General features: G+C 31.4%; 1 protein-coding gene across 1 annotated transcript in view; it reads right to left on the bottom strand.

Moving 5' to 3' along the window:
* Positions 1-20,654, bottom strand: part of LOC127739256 (DNA ligase 4-like) — a 37,477-nt gene that overhangs the window by 12,757 nt on the left and 4,066 nt on the right. Inside the window, exons 4-13 of the mRNA XM_052250882.1 lie at positions 13,108-13,416; positions 12,238-12,342; positions 11,727-11,833; positions 10,584-10,729; positions 9,391-9,592; positions 8,248-8,530; positions 5,517-5,684; positions 4,052-4,189; positions 3,520-3,666; positions 2,895-3,012 (exon numbers count right to left, since the gene is read on the bottom strand). Coding sequence (XP_052106842.1) covers positions 2,895-3,012; positions 3,520-3,666; positions 4,052-4,189; positions 5,517-5,684; positions 8,248-8,530; positions 9,391-9,592; positions 10,584-10,729; positions 11,727-11,833; positions 12,238-12,342; positions 13,108-13,416 — 1,723 coding nt within the window. The remainder of the gene's footprint in view (positions 1-2,894; positions 3,013-3,519; positions 3,667-4,051; positions 4,190-5,516; positions 5,685-8,247; positions 8,531-9,390; positions 9,593-10,583; positions 10,730-11,726; positions 11,834-12,237; positions 12,343-13,107; positions 13,417-20,654) is intronic.

Genomic DNA, 20,654 nt, shown 5'->3' with positions numbered 1-20,654 from the left:
TCTATCAATGATAAAGGTATTACATCTACCTGGAATTTGTTTAATTTCTATCAGTAATAAAGGTATTACTTGTACCTTGATTTTGTTTAATTTCTATTGGTAATAAAGGTATGACATCTACCTGGATTTTGTTTAATTTCTATCAGTAATAAAGGTATTACATCTACCTGGATTTTGTTTAATTTCTATCAATGATAAAGGTATTACATCTACCTGGAATTTGTTTAATTTCTATCAGTTATAAAGGTATTACATCTACCTGGAATTTGTTTAATTTCTATCAGTAATAAAGGTATTACATCTACCTGGATTTTGTTTAATTTCTATCAATAATAAAGGTAGTAATAAAGGTATTACATCTACCTGGATTTTGTTTAATTTCTATCAATAATAAAGGTATTACTTGTACCTGGATTTTGTTTAATTTCTATCGGTAATAAAGGTATTACATCTACCTGGATTTTGTTTAATTTCTATCAGTAATAAAGGTATTACATCTACCTGGATTCTGTTTAATTTCTATCGGTAATAAATGTATAACATCTACCTGGATTTTGTTTAATTTCTATTGGTAATAAAGGTATTACATCTACCTAGAATTTGTTTAATTTCTATTGGTAATAATGGTATTACATCTACTTGGATTTTGTTTTATTTCTATCAATAATAAAGGTATTACATCTACCTGGATTTTGTTTAATTTCTATCAGTAATAAAGGTATTACATCTACCTGGATTTTGTTTAATTTCTATCGGTAATAAAGGTATTACATCTACCTGGATTTTGTTTAATTTCTATCGAAAATACAGATATTACATCTACCTGGATTTTGTTTAATTTCTATCAGTAATAAAGGTATTACATCTACCTGGATTTTGTTTAATTTCTATTGGAAATAAAGATATTACATCTACCTGGATTTTGTTTAATTTCTATTGGAAATAAAGATATTACATCTACCTGGATTTTGTTTAATTTCTATCGGTAATAAAGGTATTACATCTACCTGGATTTTGTTTAATTTCTATCTGAAATAAAGGTATTACATCTACCTGGATTTTGTTTAATTTCTATCTGCAATAAAGGTTTTACATCCACCTGGATTTTGTTTAATTTTTATCAGTAATAGTTGTATTCCCGTAACAATGTGGACCACTGTAGTACTTTTGTTGTTAATAATACCGAATCATTTACCTTTAACTTGTTTGTCATCGGCTATCGGTAACAATGATTTTACGCTCACTCAGTCTGTCAGAGGCCTTCCAGTGGGGATTTAAATAATCACTTGTTATACATTTTGATACATAAAATGAAACTCTTTTCACAAAACTTTAAAGGAATTTTTTGAAATATTCGCACACACAATAGTTTCATTTTAGAGAATGATAAATGTTCAGAGCTAATATCATTAAATAATCGAAAAATACATTTACACATTTCGATTTTCATTGTAAAAACATTAAGTCGATGGGATTAATTCACAAAATACCTTAAGAGAAAAAATATGATACATATATTATATGCACATTTTCATTGCGATCTTAAAAAGGACGAAGTTGATATATAAACTGCCGTCAATTATTGTGTGTGTGTGTAAGTTGGACCGTTTTTTTAAAAAAATGAATTGATTTACATTCATATTAGGGACGAAAAAAATATGACACTGAGATTAAAAAGTAATGTTCATGTATGTGTATGAGAAAAAAAAAACAATCCCCCCTCCCCCAAAAAAAAACACACACACACACTCAGAAAGGAAAAATAGTCGGTGCATAATCATTCTGCTACCAAGGGTTTTTCACAAGTATGGTAGTTAGCAGAAAAGTTACAGTTTCCAATATACACCAAACTTTACATTTTACCTATTTAGTAAAGTAAATGCAAATTTCATAAGGCTTGGTCCAAATAGCTTTTTATTGTCCAATCTCTTGCAAGTACGAAAAAGACCGTACGAAAGTATATTTTGTCTATGTTTTGTAATTGCACAACTATCAAAAGTTGATAATGCATTCGTTCTAAAATAAAATTTTACACAAGAATATGCGATATCATATAAATTGTTTATCACAACATAACAAAAGGGCAAGTAAAGAATGTTTAAGTATTCAATATTAATCAAAACTAAAAGGTTATTCCTGTACTAGTTTTTCGAATTATTTGATTAAGGCATTGAGAACCTTTGGTGACCCCAGTTTAAATGTCTATAATAAATACGACGTGATAAGTGGGTGTTACAGACGAACGTTCACCTAATCTAACCCTGTCAATGGGAGACCTGATCATGCCAAGAAATGGTCTTGTCCGCACTTTTATGAAAACGATTATAAAGTTTTACATTTACCTGGATTTTGTTTAATTTCTATCGGTAATAAAGGTATTACATCTACCTGGATTTTGTTTAATTTCTTTCAGCAAAAAAGGTATTACATCTACCTGGATTTTGTTTAATTTCTATCAATAATAAAGGTATGACATCTACCTGGATTTTGTTTAATTTCAATTGGTAATAAAGGTATTACATCTACCTGGATTCTGTTTAATTTCTATCAGTAATAAAGGTATTACATCTACCTGGATTTTGTTTAATTTCTATCAATAATAAAGGTATTACATCTACCTGGATTCTGTTTAATTTCTATCAGTAATAAAGGTATTACATCTACCTGGATTTTGTTTAATTTCTATCAATAATAAAGGTATTACATCTACCTGGATTCTGTTTAATTTCTATCAGTAATAAAGGTATTACATCTACCTGAATTTTGTTTAATTTCTTTCAGCAATACAGGTATTACATCTACCTGAATTTTGTTTAATTGCTATCAATAATAAAGGTATTACATCTACCTGGATTGTGTTTAATTTCTATCAGTCATAAAGGTATTGCATCTACCTGGATTTTGAACAATAGTACCACCATATTCTATGATCTTCTTTTCTGCGTCAGATTTAGAAAAAGATGAAGATCCATTCACAACACAGAATTCTTTACCTTTTAACATTTCTGACACCTAAAAAACGTTAAAATAATAGACAAAAGATCCCATAAAATAGGTAAACCATGCAATTAATTCTATGTACTTTAACAATTACAAAATATAGAAAAGTATGTATTCATCATGAATACTTGTACATAGAAATAAGAAGATGTGGAATGAGTGCCAATGAGACAACTTTCCATCCAAGTCGCAATGTGTAAAAAGTAAACAATTATCGGTCAAAGTATGGCCTTCAACACTGAGCCTTGGCTGTATATTTAAGGAAAATGGACATGGTGTGGATATATATTAGACAAGACATACTTAACAGATGAGCTAAAAAAATACTCACACAATACAGTATGATCTATTAAATTAAGGACTCCAATTTGTGATTTGCCACTTGCCACAGGACCATTAAAAATTTAAATGTCAATAATATAAAAAGTGCTCCCCTCCTTCTTTTCAGAATCTTGGATCCATCATTGACAATACTACTTTATTCATTGTATATGCAAATAATAACCAGTCTGACCATACCTTTGTGATAGACGATGCATCAACACCTTTAAATCGATCAGCTAATGTGGGACGTACTACCCTGCTTACAACCTTACGTTTTTTCTTGGCTGGTTCAGCTTCTTCATTAATTTCTACACGTCCACCAGCTAATTTGCCTCCAGATTTCTGAAAATGAAACACTTTCTGCATAATAATTATGCTTTAAATTTTTTAAACCTGAATATTTTCCTATGATTAAGATGGTCAGTAAGAGAAAAGCTGAAATTGTCACATCAATCACTTTTGTAAGAATTATGCAGCAAAGTAAAAATAAATTATTTAATCATGTATTACTACACTGTAGACACTTATAAATGTGATGATTATAATTCAAAGATGAATAATAAAAGTTTCAATGGTTAATCTATCAAAATTTTATGCTGTATTTTTTCCTAACAAAAATATGGCTAAATATAGATATAAAGATGGATGCATGGAACACTTTTTTTTTTGTGTTACAAATATTAAGTTTGATGCAAGTATCAAATATAACAGTTATAATTCTTCTCACCTCTTTCAATTCTATGATATCAGTGACTGTCATACATTCACGCCAGTGTTTATCGTCTCGGAACTTCTCAACTCGTGGAAATCTTAAGGTACAACCTGTCTTAAATCTTTCACTGTCAATAATTTCTGCTGCCTTTATCTGAAATTTGGTCATAGCCCTATATTATGTATGATTGTCATTTTAGTCTTGTATGAAAACTATATAGAACAAATTCATTCATAGTATTGTATCCCTGGATAATCTCTACTGCTTGAAAACATATTTTTTCAATGAATTAAGTAATAATTAGAGGATTTTACAAGAAGTTTCCATAGAATCTGAGGTGAACTAAGCTACCCCTCCTCCTTTCTTAATGGAGAAATTTGGTATTTAAGTAACAATACTTGGTAATAAAATAACCCAAAAACTTCATGTCATATTTTGTTTTTGACTACTTAAAAATAATTGTCTACATTTAATGGGTCCATATTGGTTTATAACTTATTATTCCTTGGGGAAAATTCTTTGGGAAATCAGCATAAAAAGACTTACCTGGAACCTTCCTGTTATATTTGGCTGATATTTCATTTGGGAAAACTACTTTGACATTGAAATATTTCACATAGGAAAACTACTTGACAATGAAAAACAATATTTTTAAATATTAAAGAATGATAAACCGTCCTAAGAAAATATTCTCTTAAGAGTTTTGAAAGGACTTATAATAGGTTGATTGATTGATTATTGGTGTTTAACACCACTTTCAGCACTATTGGCTATATCATGGGAGTCACGAAATCCACCTACTGTACCTTCGGTAGGAAAACTGACAATCCAAGTGAATTAAGATTGGAGTCAAATGCACAGTGACACCTACTACTTGCGGTGTTCAAACTTACAACCTTAGTGTTGACAGGCTAGCAATACAGTAATTGAACTACTTAGACCACTTGGCCACCAATGCCCGGCCCTGACTTATAAAAGGAGACAAATAGATAATTGATGCAAAAAGGTAACATGGCAAAGTGCCAATTGTACTGTATTTATCTAAGCCCATGTAGAATTTTTAAATCATTAATTTTTCTGCTGCCTCTGATTTTTTTAACATAAAAAATGTAGAAATATAGAGGGAAAGTGATATGGATGGATATACATGAAATACCTTTCACAATGTATACAAGGAAATAATCATTCATCAAGCGATAGATCTTACATTGCTGTTGTCATTTATGTAAGGAAAACAGGACTATATAACATTAGACCATAGACATTGAGACACCCAATGTACTCTCTTTTCTACAATTTTCCTGCTTTCATGTATAAAATACACAATAATCCTAAAAACCTATTTATGGCAAAGTTGTTTCTCTTTAAGAAACTTGGTTCAAATAATTAAAGAGCTTAACCTTTCTGTAATCACTGATGTGGAATATACCAAAACCGTAACAGATTTTCTGAGGTAAACTTCCTAATAAATGTAATGTACCTGAACTATACAAGACTTAGAAGGTTCTATCCATGCATCAGGCTTTTCTTTAAATCCAGAAGCCAAAATTATATTAGTTGGAGGATTCTTTTTATCAAATATTTTCCAATGGTCAACTAGCTTATTGTTAAATTCTGACAGCTCTTTCTTGCTGTAGCCAGACCCAACCTACAGAGTATAAAGGCATGATTCTACAAGTACACAATTTAAAAATCTAATTGATCAATTATACAAATCTAAATTAATTATTAGCAGAAATTCTCATTTAAAGGTAAACACTTATACTACTGTAATAATATTACCATCATATAATTGATTCAGAGTTGCTGATGTTGTCTATCCATGGATATGATGTTTTAACGAGATTACCCTATTTGTATAAGGTACTTTCAGTTTCTGAGCTAAAACATTAAAAACTAGAGGCTCTCAAGAGCCTGTGTCGCTCACCTGTATTTACTGATGCTTTGGAAATCATGTAAAATAAGGTTAAAATCATAATTAATAGTATTAGATATTAGATATTATAATGATATCTAAGATAATAACAAAAAAATGCAAAATTTTTGTAAAATTACTAACTCAGGGGCAGCAACCCAACAACGGGTTGTCGGATTCTTCTGAAAATTTCAGGGCAGATGAATCTATATCTGATGAACATTTTTGCCACCTGTCAGATTTGCTCTAAATGCTTTAGTTTCAGAGATATAAACCAAAAACTGCATTTTACCCCTATGTTCTATTTTTAACCAAGTCGGCCATGATGGTTAGAAGGTAGAGTCATCAGACAAATTTTTTAAACTAGATACCCTTATAATGATTATGGCCAAGTATGGTTAAATTTGTCTCAGCAGTTTCAGAAAAGAAGATTTTTGTAAAAGATTACAAAAATTTACAAAAAATTGTTAAAAATTGACTATTAAGGGCAATAACTCCTAAAGGGGTCGACTGACAATTTTGGTCATGACAACTTATTTGTAGATCTTACTTTGCTGAACATTATTGTTGTTTACAGTTTATCTCTATCTATAATAATATTCAAGATAATAACCAAAAACTGCAAAATTTCCTTAAAATTACCAATTCAGGGGCAGCAAGCCAGCAACCCAACAACAGGTTGTCAGATTTGTCTGAAAATTTCAGGGCAGATAGATCTTGACCTGATAATCAGATTTACTCTAAATGCTTTGGTTTCAGAGATATAGGCCAAAATCTACATTTTACCCCTATGTTCTATTTTTAGCCATGGCGGCCATCTTGGTTGGTTGGCCGGGTCATTTTTTAAACTAGATACCCTAATGATGATTGTGGCCAAGTTTGGTTAAATTTGGCCCAGTGGTTTCAGAGGAGAAGATTTTTGTAAAAAGCTAACGACGACGGACGACGACGACGACGGACAACGGACACCAAGTGATGAGAAAAGCTCACTTGGCCCTTCGGGCCAGGTGAGCTAAAAATGGGGAATGTGTCCATGGACCCAGATGATGCCCCCGCTTGCATATCATATAAAGTTATAAAGGGACATAACTGAAGAACAGTAAAAGTGACGCTACCCAAATTTGTACATGATCTGAGTTTTGTGGTAATAAGTATTGTGTATAAGTCTCATAACATTTGGTTGAGGCTAACTTAAGTTAGAGAACAGAAACAAAAAATTCAGCAATTTTTCCTTTGTAAACAGGCATAACTCTTGAACGGTAAAAGTGACACCACAAAAATTCAAACTTGATCTGTATTTTGTGGTAATTAGCATTGTGTATAAGTTTCATAACATTTGGTTGAGGCAAACTAAAGTAAGAGAACGAAACGAAAAATTCAGCAATTTTTATGTTTATAAAGGGACATAACTCAAGAAAGGTACAAAAGATGACACCCAATTCCATACTTGATCTGTATTATGTGGTAATAAGCATTGTGTATAAGTTTCATAACATTTGGTTGAGGCAAACTAAAGTTAGAGATTGGAAACGAAAAATTCAGCAGTTTTTGTTAAATAAGGGGCATAACTCAAGAATTTTAAGAGTGATGCCACCCAATTTCGAACTTGATCTGTATTATGTGGTAATAAGCATTGTGTATACGTTTCATAATATTTGGTTGCGGCAAACTAAAGTTAGAAAACAGAAACGAAAAATTCAGCAATTTTTCCATTTGTAAAGGGCATAACTCTAGAACAGTTATATTGACGCCACCAAAATTCAAACTCGATCTGTGTTTTGTGGTAATAGTTTTGTGGTAATAAGTATTGTGTATAAGTTTCAAAACATTTGGTTGAGGCAAACTAATGTTAGAGAACAGAAACCAACGTTGGGACGTACGGACGGACGTACAAACTTAATGCCCCCTGCCGTAGCGGAGGGGGCATTAAGTAAATTCAAACTCGATCTGTGTTTTGTGGTAATAGTTTTGTGGTAATAAGTATTGTGTATAAGTTTCAAAACATTTGGTTGAGGCAAACTAATGTTAGAGAACAGAAACCAACGTTGGGACGTACGGACGGACGTACAAACTTAATGCCCCCTCCGCTACGGCAGGGGGCATAACAACTTTTTAGAAAATATCTTAAATATACATTATTGCGACAATTAATATTTGTGTTTTTTTTTTACTCACGAAAGTCAAGAAAATTAGTTGGTTTACAGTACACTTTCCATTTGATATAGAATTCATTGCTAACACTTGGTGACGTGATATCATAGCTAACCATTTTATTGAATGAAAAAAGTTATCGTACCTTACAAAATGAATGAAATATTTTTGGTTCTTCTCCTTCTTCGGGTGGTACAGCTACAGCACACAGAAAATGTGACATCATCCCTGATCTATGTCCAACACCAAAAAATCCACCAACTACTAATACATCCAATTCATCCATCAAACCGCCTACATATTCTGGTTTAACTTTATACCATCCTCCTTTCCTTGTATTTGGACGATAAACAGATTCGGGATTCTTCACCATAATTCCTTCCTCCCTTCCATCAATAGCATCATTCAGTGCATCTGCACAATCCTGACTGAAAAGTATTTATAAAACATATATGGGTGAATTTAAACAGAGTTAACTTGATCGGCGGGTGCACTTTTAAATACTTTGATACAATTTACTTATCATTTGCTATAAATACATCACACAGACTGTTCTTCAATAAGTTTATATACATCATTTCCTGTTAGTAAACAGCAAATGTTCAAGTGCTGCAGAAGGAATATTTTACCTTATCTACTCCATTTTTTATGTAATTAACATTTTGTCTGGGAAAAAATGGTGTATTTATTATTTGAAACTTTACTTTGAACTAACTTTTAGTAACGGAGAGTAATTTACAGGTGGTATTAGTGTCTTTTGTAATGTTTGTGCTTAGTGAAAACCTGAGGAGACTAGCCCTTTTCAATGGAGGATTTTTTTTAGTTTGTTGTCCTGTTACACGACTGTCCTAGGCTAGGGGAGGGTTGAGCACTCACAAACTTGATTAACCTCACTACTTTTTTGTGCCTCTTCCAAAGCTGAAGCGTTGCTGTCTGCCATAAATGTTTTTCAGTTATGGTTTTTAACATAAATCTGTCTGTTGGTTTTCTCTAAGAATTGTTTCACAGTTTGCCATCTCTAAGTCTTTTATAGCTTACTATACGGTATGGGTTTTGCTCATTATTGAAGGCATAGATGTGACCTTAGTTGTCCCTTGGTCTTTGGTGGATAGTTGTCTCATTGCCAAATATAACATATCTCCATTTTTTTTCATATGTATGTCTGACTGGTAATTATTGGAAATGTATCTGTTATGCATTCCTTTGTTGCAAAGTTTAAGATTTGTGATAATTTATATCTTTTCAATATGAGAACTTAATGCCAAAAATTGGCAAATAAATGAAATACTTTGTTCTAGCCTCTTTGTGTTCACTCAGTAAAATTCTGCCTTCTACAGGTTCAAACACTGTCTTTAGTATCTTCAGTCTTTCTGTTAGAGGTTGGTTGGTGAGGACTTTATCATTCAACAATACAATATCAAACACATGTAGACAAGACTGTAGACCTTCCTGTTGTTGTCTCTTTATATCTGTATTCATAGCTTTTGTAGCTGTTAAATACGAAATACATCTAAACATCATATATACAACCATGACTCTTATTGTGTACACACTTTATGTTGTCTCTTTATATCTGTATTCATAGCTTTTATATCTGTTAAATACGAAATACATCTAAACATCATATATACAACCATGACTCTTATTGTGTACACACTTTATGTTGTCTCTTTATATCTGTATTCATAGCTTTTGTAGCTGTTAAATACGAAATACATATATACAACCATGACTCTTTTTGTGTACAAACTTTATGTTGTCTCTTTATATCTGTATTCATAGCTTTTGTTGCTGTCAAATACGAAATACATCTTAAGACAATATATACAACTATGACTCTTATTGTGTACACACTTTATGTTGTCTCTTTATATCTGTATTCATAGCTTTTGTAGCTGTTAAATACGAAATACATATATACAACCATGACTCTTTTTGTGTACAAACTTTATGTTGTCTCTTTATATCTGTATTCATAGCTTTTGTAGCTGTTAAATACAAAATACATCTATTGGAGTGTCAAATTTTTTCTGTTGTGACGTTAATATATTACAGGACATTTTATTTCTTTAAATGGCGTTCAAACTTGAAATTGGTGTATAAAGTAATGTGGGTGTCCATCAATGTTCTTCGCACCTTCATATGATGATTTACTTATGTAGAAGCCATCAGATGTTGTAATGCCTTTCATTGACAGTTTGTCTTAGTCTGACTAAAGTGTATTCATGTCAAATAGATGGTTCAAAGGAGAGTGAATGAAAACATGAAAAATAAATTCTGCAATAAGTTGATTAAAGAACCACACTTTCATAATCTGTCAAAGCATATTGTCATACAGAAATTGTGTTTAAAAATATATTGAAACCTCAGAAATTAAATTTACAAGCAAAAAGATAACTGTTTATTGTAGACCTGGACCAATACACAGCAGTCCACTATAACTGGTTGACAATACTTGTAAAGTAGTTCTGAGATAATTACCAAATGTTTTCGTAACAGGATCATATCCTATCATTTCTCCATCCAGGATACATTTCTTGACAAATGGCTTGAAACAATTGTGTATGTGTGGTGTGAGGTTACCATCCAACTCATGAGCTCCAAATGTACTGGTGTATTCATTACCACTGCAATATAAAATACTGTATCATTCCTTGTCATAAATTTCTTTAAGCTTGTGGACATAATAGATTAGATTCTGCATACGCAAAAATTAGTAATATTTTAAAGACTCCAATATAAAAAAAGGAGGTGTAATGTTAGCCATTATTTGTCCCCTTCAATTTAAACCAATAAGTAGAAAATCAGAAAATCTTACAACAGGGACATCAAAGAATATTAGGCTTGTGTAATTAAATCCTCCACACAATATAACAACACTGTCATTAAATGGAAATTTTACATGATATTTCAATGATGAACATTTTCACATGAACAAATATTTTTGGTCTGATCTAGATTGTAAATTTTTACAAAATCTAACAGAACTATGCAATTTTTGTAGGTTTTTAAAAAAATTTACTGAAATTATATTTGGATATTTATTTAAACAATTACATTTTTTTTAAGTGTTTAAATAAAATTTTTCAAAATAAATGTTGCTTTAATTTCTAAAATTTCCTAAATATGAATTCAGTCATTATCATTTTTATAATTGAAGAATTAACTTTAAATATCATTTTAAGATATTTTGTTCACATTAAACTTTTAAATATAATTTATTAGATATTTTTAACACATGCAACTTTTAACTTAGAAATACACAAGAGACTAATACTTCAAACATATTTTGTGATGTTGTTATAAAGAATTTGAATTTCTTGGTACAATTATATATCCTATTCTCATCATACATATTAAGTTGAAAAACTGAAACCAAGAGTCATGACACTCAATACACCTGGCCATTTTTTTCAGCATTAATTAAAATTTCTACTTTTAAAGTTTTTAAAGGTTTTGTGAGTAACTTTACGCAGTCACAAATCCAATAAAGTATTACAAGCATTTTCAGCAAAAATTTTAAAATACCAAAAAAATTAAATACCTCAAGCATATCATGAAATAAAACAAAAGCAGAACTATTTCTGAATACAGTGTAATGTTTAAACAATTCAAAACACAAACCTTCTTGTAAAATATTTATAGTTCCCTTCATCCTTATGTAACACCATCCTTTCACCATCAAACTTTGTCTCTATATAGTAGGGCTTTCCTTCCATTATCTTTTCTATCTATCACACGAAAATTTTAAATAGAAAAAAAATAAAAGTATTGAACTAAATGTTGTTTTATCAATTTTTGTTTTCTTTTTATGTAGGTTGCAAAAACAGCCTTTTTATATGCAATTATGGAAATTTAAATTGAATTGATTTGTAAATATCTTTCCACTTGCCTTTCTGAGATATATTGTATGGTCACTTGACTATGCATTATTTATATTTGAATTGATATTTAATATTTTTATTTGAACATGAAAAAAAGTGACTGTTAATGAAAAAATTGTAGACTATATCTCTTTAAATGAATCAACTACAGATACTCCACTCAACATAATGTACTTACTACAAAGGCCTAATGAGCAAATAGTCAAGTTATAATTATGATGGTTCTAATCTGACAAATCAATATAAAATACCTGATCAGGTGCTCCCCTCTCTCCTAACATTGGTGTAAAGGGAGAGAATACAGATATTCCAATCTCATGCACCCTCACATCTTTTTCTCTCAACATTCTGCACACCTAAAAGATATCATGAATGAAAAAAATATTAAAATATAAGTTCAAATTTGTACAAAAACTAATTTCAAACCAGCATATTTTGTACTGTATTTACAGTTTGTTACTGTATTTTGGCAGTATAGAACTGGATATTTTACCCTCCATCTATTAAAGTTTAATTTATCATAAAGAGTCGTCTAAATATATTATTGATTTGATTATGAAAGAAACTACTATAGATCAGCCCATAACAAGACCTGTTTTTTGTGAAAAATTAAAACTATCTTTGTATAAAACTACACTTGCTGGACCAACACAAATGCCCACAATCAAGCAAGTAAGATGTGGAAAAGGTCAAAATTGTGACGAAAGTAGGTCAGGCCAATTGGTTCAAAAAATATAGTTGATATTAAACTTGTTGTTATGCAAAAGACTGGCTATATATGATATATTGCTACTCAAATACTGATGTTATACAACTAATGTTTGCTTAAAAACTAACAACACTACTGTTGACAATAAACCATTGAACTGGTGATTATCAGTTGACATGACAATGAAATTAAATCAATGAAGATTTTTTTTCAAAACAAATTGAAAGAATATGCAACTATGCCTGCTTTGTTTCTGTTTTAAAAATTTTACGAATGAAGACATCATGAAAATGATTATTTACGTCTACGTAAATGGAATACATTGGTTATCCCATAACCTGATGCAAACTGGGATAGATAAGGAAATCACTGTTTTCATTAATTATATCAGATTTTACACCAGTACACTAACCTTTTCTAAATTATTGTTCACATTGTAGAATTCTTCAGCATCAGGATGATAAACAGAAAGGACAGATGCCTGACTTAATCCAACCTTGAGTTCTTTAACAATCATCCTTATCAACCATTTAAGTTCTATAGCAGACATATTGGTCAGGAGATGTAAGATGTTCTTCCTGACAAGTTCTTTCTTCTTCGCAGCATTATTTGTTGCTATTCCATCAAGACAGTTATTGACTTCCTTAATGGTTAAGGATCCTTTTTCAGGACATCTGTTCTTTAGAACATAGTAGGCTACACTGGCAAAATCACCTGCTTCCTATAATGTAACAATCAAATTAAAAAAAAATAAATGTGGATAGTGTCCACATGTGGACACAGATGATGCCCCCGCTTGCATATCATATAGTTATAAAGGGACATAACTGAAGAACGGTAAAAGTGACGCTACCCAAATTTGAACTTGATCTGAGTTTTGTGGTGATAAGCATTGTGTGTACGTCTCATAACATTTGGTTGAGGCTAACTTAAGAAGAGAACAGAAACTACAAATTCAGCAATTTTTCTATTTGTAAACACGCATAACTCTAGAACAGTTGTGTATAAGTTTTATAACATTTGGTTGAGACAAACTAAAGTTAGAGAATGGAAACGAAAAATTCAGCAATTTTTATGTTTATAAAGGGACATAACTCAAGAAAGGTAAAAGTGTCGCCACCAAATTTCGTACTTAATCTGTATTATGTAGTAATAAGCATTGTGTATAAGTTTCATAACATTTGGTTGAGGCAAACTCAAGTTAGAAAACAGAAACAAAAAAATTGTACTTGATCAAGTTTTGTGGTAATGAATATTGTGTATAGGTTTCATAATGTTTGGTTGGGGCAAACTTAAGTTACAGAATGGAAACTAAAATTTTGCAATCTTTCGATTTATAAAGGGGCATAACTCAATAATGCTTAAAGTGACACTACCCAAATTCAACTTGATCTGTGTTTTATCAGTGGAAGTCAAAATTAAACATTGCATTGTATAAAGCATTGATTGTAGTTGATTCAACTTTAATCATGGACAAAGGAAGATAACTCCAATTTTAAAAATTACTTGAATAATGACATTGATATTTTTAGAAATTACATTTAGTTAAGACAAACTCAAGTTAGAGATCAGAAATGAAAAATTCAGCAATTTTTTCATTTGTAAAGGGGCATAACCCTAGAACGGTAATCAAAGTGCTTGTAAGCACTGAATGGTAAAGATAGCTTTAATTTATCAGTAGGAAGTAAAATTGAACATTGCATTGTATAAAGCATTGGTTGTAGTTGATTCAACTACCATTATGCACAAAGAAAGATAACTCCAATCTTCAAAGAAGACTTTAAAATATTTTTAGAAATGAAGGGTAAACATTGCTTTAATTTTTCAGTGAAAGGCAAAATTAAACATTGCATTGTATAAAGCATTGATTGTAGTTGATTCAACTATAATCATGGACAAAGGAAGATAACTCCAATTTCAATAAAATGCTTCGCTGGGCGCAGCTTGATACAACCGCAGAGGTCAAACCCTGAACAGTTGGGGCAAGTATGGACACAACAATCAAGCTTGATACAGCTCTGAATTTGGATTGTGATTAAATATTTGACACAGCATAGATTTCTGACACAGAAAGAATGTGGTCTAAGAACTTGATTTTTTTCAATTTACCTATTATGGTCCAATGTCCAAAATCAAAATACATGGTTAGATTCAGCATATCATAGAACCCCATATATTCAATTTTTGTTGAAATCAAACAAAATTTAATTTTGGACCCCAACTTGGACAAACTTGAAAACTGGGCCCATAATCAAAAATCTAAACACATGTTTAGATTCAGCATATCAAAGAACCCCATATATTCAATTTTTGTTGAAATCAAAAAAAGTTTAATTTTGGACCCTTTGGACCTTAATGTAGACCAATTTAAAAAACGGGACCCAAAATTAATAAAATGCTCCGCAGGGCGCAGCTTGATACGACCGCAGAGGTCGAACCCTGAACAGTTGGGGCAAGTATGGACACAATATTCAAGCTTGATACAGCTCTGAATTTGGATTGTGATTAAATATTTGACACAGCATAGGTTTCTGACACAGAATGAATGTGGTCTAAGAACTTAAAAATTTTAAATTGGACATTCACCTATTATGGTCTAATATCCAAAATCTAAATACATGGTTAGATTCAGCATATCAAAGAACCCCAAGAATTCAATTTTTGATGAAATCAAACAAAGTTTAATTTTGGACCCTTATGACCTCAGTGTGGACAAAGTTGATAACGGGGACCAAAAATCAAAAATCTAAATGCATGGTTAGATTCAGCATATCAAAGAACCCCATATATTCAATTTTTGTTGAAATCAAACAAAGTTTAATTTTGGACCCCGATTTGGACCAACTTGAAAACTGGGCCCATAATCAAAAATCTAAATACATGTTTAGATTCAGCATATCAAAGAACCCTAAAAATTAAATTTTTGTTAAAATCAAACTAAGTTTAATTTTGGACCCTTTGGACCTTAATGTAGACCAATTTGAAAACGGAACCAAAAATTAAGAATCTAAATACACGGTTAGATTCGGCATATCAAAGAACCCCAATAATTAAATTTTTGATGAAATCAAACAAAGTTAAATTTTGGACCCTTTGGACCTCAATGTGGACCAATTTAAAAACGGGGCCCAAAATCCAAAAACTTAATACACGATTAGATTCAGCATATTAAAGAACCCCAAGAATTCAAGAATAAAACCCCATTGAAATTGATCAAGAAATAAGCAATTTATACGAAGTATCTTCTTTTGCACAATACTGTGCAATTGAATATTTCTTGCTATTGCGCAATACTGTACAATTGACAATTTCTTGCTATTGCGCAATATTGTGCTATTGGATATTTCTTGCTATTGCGCAATACTGTGCAATTGAAGATTTCTTGCTATTGCGCAATACTGTGCAATTGAAGATTTCTTGCTATTGTGCAATACTGTGCAATTGAAAATTTCTTGCTATTGCACAATACTTATTATATAATAATTTACACATCCTGTTTGGTGTGTATCTCCTACCATATTATTATTATTTGCTTTTAAATATTAATCAGAAATAACCAACTTAAAATGGAAAATTTTAAAAGAAAAAAAAAAAGGAAAAAAAGAAAAAAAAAGAAAAAAAAAAAATCCCCCCCCCCCCAAATTTTTTGAACCCCCTTATGATTCATCACCCCCAAACTCAATCCCAGCCTTCCCTTTGTGGTATGGTACCTTGCAGTACAATTTCAGAGAGATCCATACACTTGAACACAAGTTATTGTCTGGAAACTAGAAAAATGCTTATTTTGGCCCCTTTTTGGCCCCCAATTCCTAAACATTTCGGGCAATTATCCCCCAAACTTAATTCCAGCTTTCCCTTTGTGATATGGAACCTTGTAGTACAATTTCAGAAATATCCAAACACTTACACACAAGTTATTGTCATGAAACTAGAAAAATGCTTGTTTTTTTGCCCCTTTTTTGGCCCCTAATACCTAAAATTTTGAGGCAATTACCCCCAAAATCAATTACAGCCTTCCCTTTGTGATAAGGAACCTTGTGGTACAATGTCAGAGAGATCCATACACTTACACACAAGTTATTGTCTGGAAGTTACAAAAATGCTTATTTTTGGCCCCTTTTTGGCCCCTAATTCCTTAACTGTTGGTACCATAACCCCCAAAATCAATCCCAACCTTCCTTTCGTGGTATTGAACCTTATGGTAAAATTTCATGGAGATCCATTCACTTAAACTAAAGTTAGAGTGCGAAAACCAATGTGTCTTTGGACGACGCCGGACGACGCCAGATGACGACGACGACGACGACGACAACGTCATACCAATATACGACCAAAAAAATTTTTAATTTTTGCGGTCGTATAAAAATCTAAAAACACGGTTAGATTTGGCATATCAAAGAACCCCAATAATTCAATTTTTGATGAAATCAAACAAAGTTTAATTTTGGACCCTTTTGACCTCAATATGAACCAATTTGATAGAGGGCCCACAAATAAAAAATCTAAATACATGCTTAGATTCAGCATATCAAAGAACCCCATATATTCAATTTTTGTTGAAATCAAACAATGTTTAATTTTGGACCCCAATTTGGACCAACTTGAAAACTGGGCCAAAAATCTAAAATCTAAATACATGTTTAGATTCAGCATATCAAAGAACCCCATAAATTCAATTTTTGTTGAAATCAAACAAAGTTTAATTTTGGACCCCAACTTGGACAAACTTGAAAACTGGGCCCATAATCAAAAATCTAAACACATGTTTAGATTCAGCAGATCAAAGAACCCCAAGAATTCAATTTTTGTTAAAATCAAACTAAGTTTAATTTTGGACCCTTTGGACCTTAATGTAGACCAATTTAAAAAACAGGACCCAAAATTAAAAATCTAAATACACGGTTAGATTTGGAATATCAAAGAACCCCAATAATTCAATTTTTGGTGAAATCAAACGAAGTTTAATTTTGGACCCTTTTGACCTCAATATGAACCAATTTGATAACGGGGTCCACAAATAAAAAATCTAAATACATGGTTAGATTCAGCATATGAAAGAACCCCATATATTAAATTTTTGTTGAAATCAAACAAAGTTTAATTTTGGACCCCAATTTGGACCAACTTGAAAACTGGGCCAAAAAAATCAAAAATCTAAATACATGATTAGATTCAGCATATCAAAGAACCCCATATTTTCAATTTTTGTTAAAATCAAACAAAGTTTAATTTTGGACCCTTTGGACCTTAATGTAGACCAATTTGAAAACTGGACCCAAAATTAAAAATCTAAATACGGCATCTTGTTTCGACATAACAAATAAATAAATGTGGTCAAAGATTTTACACATCTAATGCGCCATACTGTGCAATTAAAGATTACTTCTTGAAATTTTTCAATATTTGAAATTTGAAAAAAAAATAATATTTGAAGAATAATTCTTTTTAATTTCTGAAATCTGAAATGAGAAAAAATTGACCCCCCACAATTTCTTTTTACCCCCCCCCCCCCCCCCCCCCTTTTTTCCCCAAAAAAATTCTTTCCCTCAAGATATGGTCATAATCTCAATTCTCAAATTTCCTATGGAGTTTGCAACCATAATTACCCATTTAAATTTACCATAGTGCTAACTTAATCTATTTTATAATAGAATTTAAAATATAGTGTCAAATCTTTCATATGGATTTTTTGGTAAAAAAAAAAGATGCAACATTTGCAGATATTTTTACTGGTCTTCCTTTATAAATATGCATTTCTTTAAACATAATTTAAAAGCAGTGTAAGGGAAGTAACCAAAACGTTGTATTTGGATTACCTCCCTTACACCGTTTTAAATTATCTTAATTGTTCATTAACCATTACTTTATACATAATTTAAAAGCAGTGTAAGGGAGATAATTTCAATGATGTATTTGATTTATCTCCCTTACACTGCTTTAAATTATGTTTTGTACTAAAGTATTTGTCCATTAACCAGGACAACCTTGTTTTTCCTCCTTTTTTACCCATAATTCCTAAACGGTTTGAGCCATAACCCCCCAAAGCAAATCCTAACCATCCCTTTGTGGTATCGAAACTTGTAGTATAATTTCAGAAAGATCCATACACCGTTCCACAGTTATTGTCTGGAATCTAGAAAATGCTTATTTTTGGCCCCTTTTTGGCCCCTAATTCCTTAACTGTTGGTACCATAACCCCCAAAATCAATCCCCACCTACCTTTTGTGGTATAGAACCTTATGGCAGATTTTCAAAGAGATCCATTCACTTAAACTAAAGTTAGAGTGCGAAAACTAATGTGTCTTCGGACGACGACGACGACGACGCCAACGTCATACCAATATACGACCACAAAATTTTTTTGCGGTCGTATAAAAATGACTTGATATTTAGAAAAAAATAAATGTGGACACAGATGATGCCCCCGCTTGCATAGCATATATATTTATTCAAGATAAAAAGGCATGAATTTGACAGATACAAAATATTACAAAGACACAGATATAGCACTAGACATAGTTTATAGACACTTGATCTGTGTTTTATCAGTGGAAGTCAAAATTAAACATTGCATTGTATAAAGCATTGATTGTAGTTGATTCAACTATAATCATGGACAAAGGAAGATAACTCCAATTTTAAAAATAACTTGATATTTAGAAGAAAATAAAAATTTTGCAATTTTTCCATTTATAAAGGGGCATAACTCTAGAACGGTTAAAGTGACGCCACCAACAGGTTACATTACACCATTATATTTCATGGGCGCAGCCATTTTATGAGCATAACATGGTATTCAGAATTAAGAGTATAGCTAATCCTGATTGGTTGATATGTGCGACCGTTATTTTTTGTTATTAGAGACTTCGTGCATTCTGCATTATACCAAAGGCCAAATAAATTATTTTCCTTAGCCCTAACGGAACTGAGATGTCTTTTAAACGCTAGGATGAGACACATATTTTTAAGTGCAAAATGGATAGGCATGGGAGATAAATACAAATTACGCTAAGAAAAGCAACGCGAACCTATATTTTTTGGACCAAAAAATACTGTTCTAATAACTTTTCTTTAATTCTAGCAAGGTTTCGTTAAAAAAATCAACTTTCTGAAGTCTGTATCTCGAAAAAGGCTATCATTGTCGCCTATGGGGAAATTAATTGTTTATTTCAATCTATACAGCGTCGACATTTCTTTATCATAGTGCTCAAAAAGTATCAAAAACAGTAATTTTACTTGATATTTGATGTGAAACCGTATTATTTGGTGACCAATGAATTATTAACTAGTTTTTAAGCTATAGTCTGTTTCATTTTTGTATTGCGTTTTACCTTAGAAACAAGGGTGGGTTCGACTTTTGACTTACTGTGGAGAGAATATGTCATTTTCTGAACTTTTGCTGATTTATTTGAAAAAAAGTACGTACATGTCTAGAGTTTGGATATACAAATCGATTTTTAAACATGACAATCTCGATCCAAGTGCTGTTATCGAAATTGCCTAATTCATTGAAAATGTACAGAAATGATCCCCTTCGAACATTGAAATGTTCACTCGAATGACAGACTATAAAAAATAGAATAGGCATGACATTTTGTAGTTAACGAATAGTTTTCGATGTTTAAACATAAATATTTACACATTTTTCATATTTTGAAATGCTATAGTCTGTTTCAAAAATGTACTTTTATACGAAAATGGTTTCATTTAAAACTGTTGTTCAAAATTCACCATCGTAGTTACATATTGGATCGGTTTTGGTATCAATATAATCAGTACTTGATGACATACAAAGAATCATTGGAGAAAGTGGACATTATCTTCAGGCCCTTTTTAGCAGTACCCGCATTTACTCAAAAAATCAGAAAATTTGTTTCCCCATTTTTTGACTGGGGTCACCTCTGATAAAAAATTGTGAAAATTCAGAGAGTAATGCCAGAACGTTTTGAAGATGATTTT

This window comes from Mytilus californianus, unplaced genomic scaffold (assembly GCF_021869535.1).
Source record: "Mytilus californianus isolate M0D057914Y unplaced genomic scaffold, xbMytCali1.0.p SCAF_1, whole genome shotgun sequence".
Taxonomy (NCBI): domain Eukaryota; kingdom Metazoa; phylum Mollusca; class Bivalvia; order Mytilida; family Mytilidae; genus Mytilus; species Mytilus californianus.
The sequence above is the reverse complement of the archived record's forward strand: the minus strand, read 5'-3'. Positions and strand labels throughout refer to the sequence as shown.